Source organism: Silene latifolia, chromosome 7, assembly GCF_048544455.1.
Source record: "Silene latifolia isolate original U9 population chromosome 7, ASM4854445v1, whole genome shotgun sequence".
Taxonomy (NCBI): Eukaryota; Viridiplantae; Streptophyta; class Magnoliopsida; order Caryophyllales; family Caryophyllaceae; genus Silene; species Silene latifolia.
In genome coordinates, this window is record NC_133532.1 from 16,704,294 (window position 1) to 16,710,580 (window position 6,287).

The 6,287-nt window shown below is 29.0% G+C and overlaps 1 protein-coding gene across 1 annotated transcript; it reads left to right on the top strand.

The window, feature by feature from the left end:
* The first annotated feature begins 268 nt into the window (after positions 1–268).
* LOC141591863 (uncharacterized) lies at positions 269–3,840 on the top strand. The gene is made up of 2 exons (XM_074412354.1): positions 269–537; positions 3,452–3,840. Exons 1-2 carry the CDS (start codon positions 422–424, stop codon positions 3,699–3,701), a joined length of 366 nt encoding a protein of 121 aa, XP_074268455.1. The 5' UTR covers positions 269–421; the 3' UTR covers positions 3,702–3,840.
* Positions 3,841–6,287: the final 2,447 nt, after the last annotated feature.

The following is a 6,287-nucleotide window of genomic DNA, read 5'->3' on the forward strand; positions in this document are numbered from 1 at the left end:
TAGACACGGCTCAACAAATTAAACCCAATACTATGTTAAACCTTATGTTAAAAATTTTGATAATATTTTGTATACCCAGAACTTTAAAGATAAACACGTGCATTTTTTTGCCCGAGATTAAAACTAGTTTACACATAAAAAGGGACAAAAGTAGGAGAGGTAACCCATTAAACAAATACATACCAAGTCAACTAAAAATATTAATGATGGAGACTATAATAAATCGCGTATGCCGTATGAATCATTTTTATACCCACTTCTTCCTCCACATTAAACTACCTTCGGTCCTTCTCCAATAAATCTTTATTTTTTGCTCTTATGCTTGTCATTTTCATTTGCCATGCATTTCTTGTGAATAATTTTTTGTGTACAACTAAAAAAAAAAAAAAGACTGAAAATTATAAAGTTTCGGTTCTTAATTATGGCAGTAAATGAGTCCAATATATCAGACAAATCCACAGAAAACCCAAGAATTATCGTGGAAAAATTGCCTTCGGAATCGAGGCTATCTGAATTAGGCGTTAAATCATGGCCCAAGTAAGTTCTATACTTCTCTATTATCTCTAATCTTTCAATTTTATTATAGTTATTGAATTTTATTTTGTGTAGAGACTCGAGTTATGCACAATATATAATTATATATACAAGTGTTGATACTAACGAATTTCGAATTCTAAACTACTAATAATAATGAAGTTTTGATCTACGGAGTAATAGTTAGTTACTCGTACTACACAAATTATAATAAGCGAGAGTAAAAGATATCGATCACGTGTTCGAGTGTCTCTCCCTTCACTATACTAGCATGTAGTGGCGACCGGGGAGCCAAGCTTTGATGTCGGGGATTACAAAATAGGTTGTAGATATGAGAATAAATTTTTTTATAATTAGCATTTTTGTTAGCTAAGCTCAAAACATGTTGAGATTAGACTTTGTTTGTTAAAATTAGGAGCTGAAACATGAAAAGATAGTTAAAAACTGAGAAATTATCTGAAATCTAAAAAGTAGCTAAAAATTAGGATCTAATAAGGTAGTTGGAATTTTGACAAACTAGCTGAAAAGATAGTTGAAATTTTGATCGAACAAATTATTTTGGTCGACTTCTATGATAGGCAAGACGCATAACTTTTTTTTCTGGTTTAGTTGTAGAGCGAGAGCACTAAGAAGTGGCAATGACTCATCTAATTTTTCTTAAAATTTCAATATTTTTACCTGTAAGTGGATTATATATCTGATATAGTATATTAGATGATATAGTTTTTGAGTATCTAGATAAAGTTTTTGAGTTTTAATTTAAAAATTTTTAGTTTTATTATAAAGTTTTTGAGTTCATTTACTTTTAAACATTAATTTCAAAAAGTTACATTATAAGTCAAAAAAATTACATATAAGCTTAAAAAAATTTGATTTTTGACGTCATAAAACTAAAATGTAATTTATAAACTCTATAAAACTAAAAAAAAAAAAATGAGATGGCGCCACCGGGTGACACTTAAATTGTGCGCCACCGGGGATATTTTAGTAAATTTTGTTGATTTTTTCATTTTGCTCCCTTAAAATTTGAAATTTAAACTAATTAGTAAAAAAGGGTAGTTTAGGAACTAAAATGCATAATTAGTAAATAAATAAAATCAGCATGATTTCCCATTCTAGTTGCCACGTTTTGAGGAATGATAACAAACAAGATTCTTGCTTGTATAGAGAGGACTGCGTTATGCCATTTTCCATTTTTCCCAGCAAAAATGTTTTAATAAGCATAAGGTGTCAATGCAGATTAGATAAATTTTTTGGTGGAGTGCTAATTGATTCAAAAGAAAGGTACTGGGTATATCATAATGTATTAGTTTCGGTTATTTGAAACATAGTGACGCTCAATCGCTCATAGTTATAGTGCCTTGTTCATTTGGGAAGGTATCGTATTGAATTTTCTTTTTCGTTGACTTATAAATGAAGGATCCGGTAGATGAAGAAGAAACACAATACAATGATAAAGAAACGTAAGTACAAGATAGATTAATGTAAATTAAGCTAATGTTAAATAAACTAGTGTAGATCCCGCGCAAATGCGCGGTAAATATAGGCCTTTTAATTTTTAGTGTATTAGTTATAGATTTTAGATTTATATCTCGCGAATTTTTATAAAAAATAACTAATATTAAAATTAATCAAAAGAATTGAATAATTTCATGAATTGTGTTTTTTATGAAAATATTTTAACTACATCAATTTTTTTTTTTAAAAAAAATTTCGCCACGAAGTTAATAATAGGAGATACAGTTTTTATGTATAGACTATTTTAAATGGAAAATTAGTTTAATAAATGAAAATCTAATTTGTTTCCATATATAAGTTTGGGCACTTTTGAAGGAAAACTTTAGAGAAGTTGTATTCTCTTAGTATATAGGAGAATTTATACTTTTAAAATTTGCACCTCATTAATATTTATCAGTTCACTCCATTGTATTTTGATATGAAACAAAAAAATTGAAATGGAAAACTAATAAAAAATTTATTTAAGTCGTGAATTTTTTTAGTGAATGTTTTTTTGTCACGAATGAAGCTAATAGTAAGCATGTGTCAAGTTATTCTCTACAATAATAATTATTGCATTACTGAAAAATTTAGCAACTTATACTTTATAATTTAATATCAATTTTATTTTATTTTAATAAAAAAATCATAATTATGAATTAAATTAAAAAATTAGAGTTTATTTATGAGAATATATTCATTGAAAAGATAATAATGTAATGAAAGAAAATTTTATTTATTACCTTATTTAGTTATATGCTTTTTGGAGGGAAAACTAAGAGAATAAAATTCTCTTAGTAGTAGGGGGATTTATTTTGGAATAAAATATTCGATAAAAGTTAGTTTAATAAGAGTTTATTTTAAATGAATAGTTATTGAATAGATATAAAATTACATAGTTACCCTTGAAACTTTGGCGCAAACAAGAAAATTAACAATTAATTTTTTCTTTTTTTTTTTTAAATTATGGTGGCGCAAGATTCGGCGCCACCAGGTGGCGCCCTATCGCTGTCAAAAAAAAATACACAAAAACTCAAAAACTCTCATTAAATGTGAGGTAGTATATCTGATGTACAATCCTTTTTCTCTATTTTTACAGATCCACTTGGAAAAAATACAATATATATACAATATATAAGCATAGACTTATAATGTTAACATCTGCTAGCTAGGTTAACTGATCACGATAATTATAGCATGTGTTATTGTACTCCGTATTATTTACTACTCCTTCTGTCTGGTTCAATAATTTACACTTTTTTTGTGTGTGTTTCAGTCAATAGTTTACATTTTTATTTGAGTATATTTTACTCTCTACTTTATCTTTCGTTAATATTAATAACAAATCAATTTTCTTTACATAGTTTTTGTATATAAAACATATAATTAATTAATTATTACTCTGTATATGAAAGTGTAGATGGGCATGTCCACCGGGAAGGTACAAGCTGAGATACGATGAACAGGAGACGTGTTATTTGGTGAAAGGCAAAGTTAGGGCTTATTTTAAAAAAGACGACGACGATGACAACGGTGACTATGTTGAATTTGGTGCAGGAGACCTTGTTATTATTCCTAAGGGACTTGCTTGCACTTGGGATGTCTCTCTTTCTGTTGATAAATTTTACAAATTTCAATCTTCGTCTTCTTCTACTTCCTCATCTTCTTAATTCTTCATAATTGTACCTACAAACTTACCAAAACTTACCTTTTGTACGTTAAAAATAACGAATCTTAGTACTTACCCTATCTACAAGACAACTCGGGAGCAGTTTGGGCTTGACGGTCAAAGCTTGACATAAAGTGAAAAAATAATAACTATTGAACTTAAACATAAAATGAAAGGACCTGAAGTTTTAATGTAATGGTTAGTCTTAGTTTGTGTTGTTTTTGTTATAAACCGTAACATATCGGACAATTGTTATCTTGTTCCATTACTTCGTTAATCCACACACTCTTGAAAGATTATACAAACTTTTGAATTGATAACTTATACCTTGCAAAGTATCGGATCGGTTTAGAAATTTTTGGTTCAATAACAGACTTATAATATCCTATGTGAAATAATAAGGTTACATAGGTAATGCACACGATTATCGTAATTTTCTTTTCGAAATTAAATTGGAAATAAGGTTACATAGGTTATGCACATGATTATCCATCATATTTAAATACTACGTGTAGAACATGACGCTATAAAGATGCATCACGTTTATCGTAATTTTCATTTCGAAATTGAATAAAAACGAATAGTGATCTAAGAGATAAAATAACTTTTTGTGTACATAATTTATTTTCTTTCAATTGTGTCAAAATTCAATCACAAAATGCAACAAAAATACAAAGGATTATATTTAGTCATCTAGAAGGATAGATTGAAAGGACTAGAAGGAATATATGAGCCAATGACATAACCTCAACTCAAGTCAAAACTTGCCTCCCACCATATGCATATTCATGCCGCTATTATGTGCACCCAAATTCAACAAATATGCATCATCATGCTTATTTATTCCAACCAGTCTCCCTTGTAATGAATATATCCGTCACAAATCGATGATGGATCAAATAATATCACGTGATTAGATAAGCCAAAACTAGGAAGTAGAAAATTGCTTATCTTTATCTATGTGGGTTTTACTTGGCTTGTTATGAGCTTATGACGGATATTGTCCGGAACAAATAAGAAGTTGTGTATTTATTTAACCATAAAATGAAATAATGTTGGGCGAAAATTGATATGTCAATGTATAGATTATAGACGACGACTTGGTCAATGTCATCTTCTGATTGAACCTATCCATGTGATCCATCATTTAATCTGCTCACTCCATTTTTCTTTGACTGGTCCTAGTCTTCCACTTATCCCACCCTCTTTTTTCAATTTTATATGTAAAAAATTTACTCTATTATAAATTTCGCGCAATGCATGCACGGTATTTATAAAGGGTATTGCTCTTTTACATACGCATTTTACTCTTTCACATATGCATTTTACTTTTTTTAACCCTTCTATTTTCACAATCAATTTTCTATTCCCCCCTTTTCCTTACAATACATTAAAAAAAACGCCTACCACACACCACCAATAACCCACCACGACTTACCACGTCTCACACCCACCAACAAACCCTTACAAACCACCAGCCACCCCCAACTCTTGCTATTACTACAACATCACTACCGGTCACATATCTACCGCCCCCTTATTCGCTCACGCACAATCCTCATCACCTGCGCACAACAATTAAACTCCGCCACATCCATCTCATTGGTGAACACCCTCGTTTCCGTCTGTGGTCGCGTATGCTTTCACCTTTTACAGCATAATATACTTGAAAACTCTAAATAAACTTGAAAATCTTAAGTTAATAACCAAAAATGCAGTAAAAAAAAAGAAGAGAATATTTATTATGAATTATTAATGTTGATTATAAAATTTTGTTTTATTATCTAATTGTAATTCATAATGAAAAATATGTTCAATTTGAGTGTTTTATTGATAGTGATTCGAGGTAGTACACATTTTTTGTTTTTCTAAGGGTCTGCAAACCAATTCTTTAGGGGAAAAAAGTATTCAATAGAAATAAAATAAGTAATACATATGATAAATTGATAATGGTGATCTATAATTATAATTGCAAATTGTAGGAGTAACTTGATCAGATTTTGAGGAAGGAGAAGAGACACAATGTGGGTGTATTTTTGCAGGGTCAAAGTATGGAAAATTTATGAAAAAAAAAGTATGTGAATTACTTAAAGATTTTGAGTAGACATTTTATTAGTTTTTTATATTTCACCATTGTATTTTGGTATGAGAAATAAAATAAAATCCCCTATTTACTAAATGAATAGGTGAAACTCTTATTTTTCCCGCCTAAATCATATTTCCTAAAATAAAGTGTAATATTTTTAGCATATATTTATAGGTATGGTAGGTGAATAATGACACAATATTTTAATAAATTTAATATTTATATTTAAAATACTCTATATTATTTCACATTATACATAAATTTATCTCCATCATTATATGATAAAAAAAACCGGTATACTTTTTTTAAATAATTGTACAATGAAAATTCATTGACTTTTAATGATAAGAAGTTGCACAAAAAATATTAATAGTAAAAATATTATAAATGTTGTGAAATAAAGAGATGAGAGAAGTTGGAGAGAAAATAAGGGAGATAAAGGCTCTGTTCTTTTGGACTTAATTTCAGTTCTAATAAGTTCCGTTCGATTCGATTCGATTC

Excerpts from the sequence above, each read along its gene's own strand:
- LOC141591863 (XM_074412354.1), top strand. The coding sequence starts at position 422 with ATGGCAGTAAATGAGTCCAATATATCAGACAAATCCACAGAAAACCCA. Across the intron at positions 538-3,451 it reads GGCGTTAAATCATGGCCCAA|ATGGGCATGTCCACCGGGAA; the intron begins GTAAGTTCTATA and ends ATGAAAGTGTAG.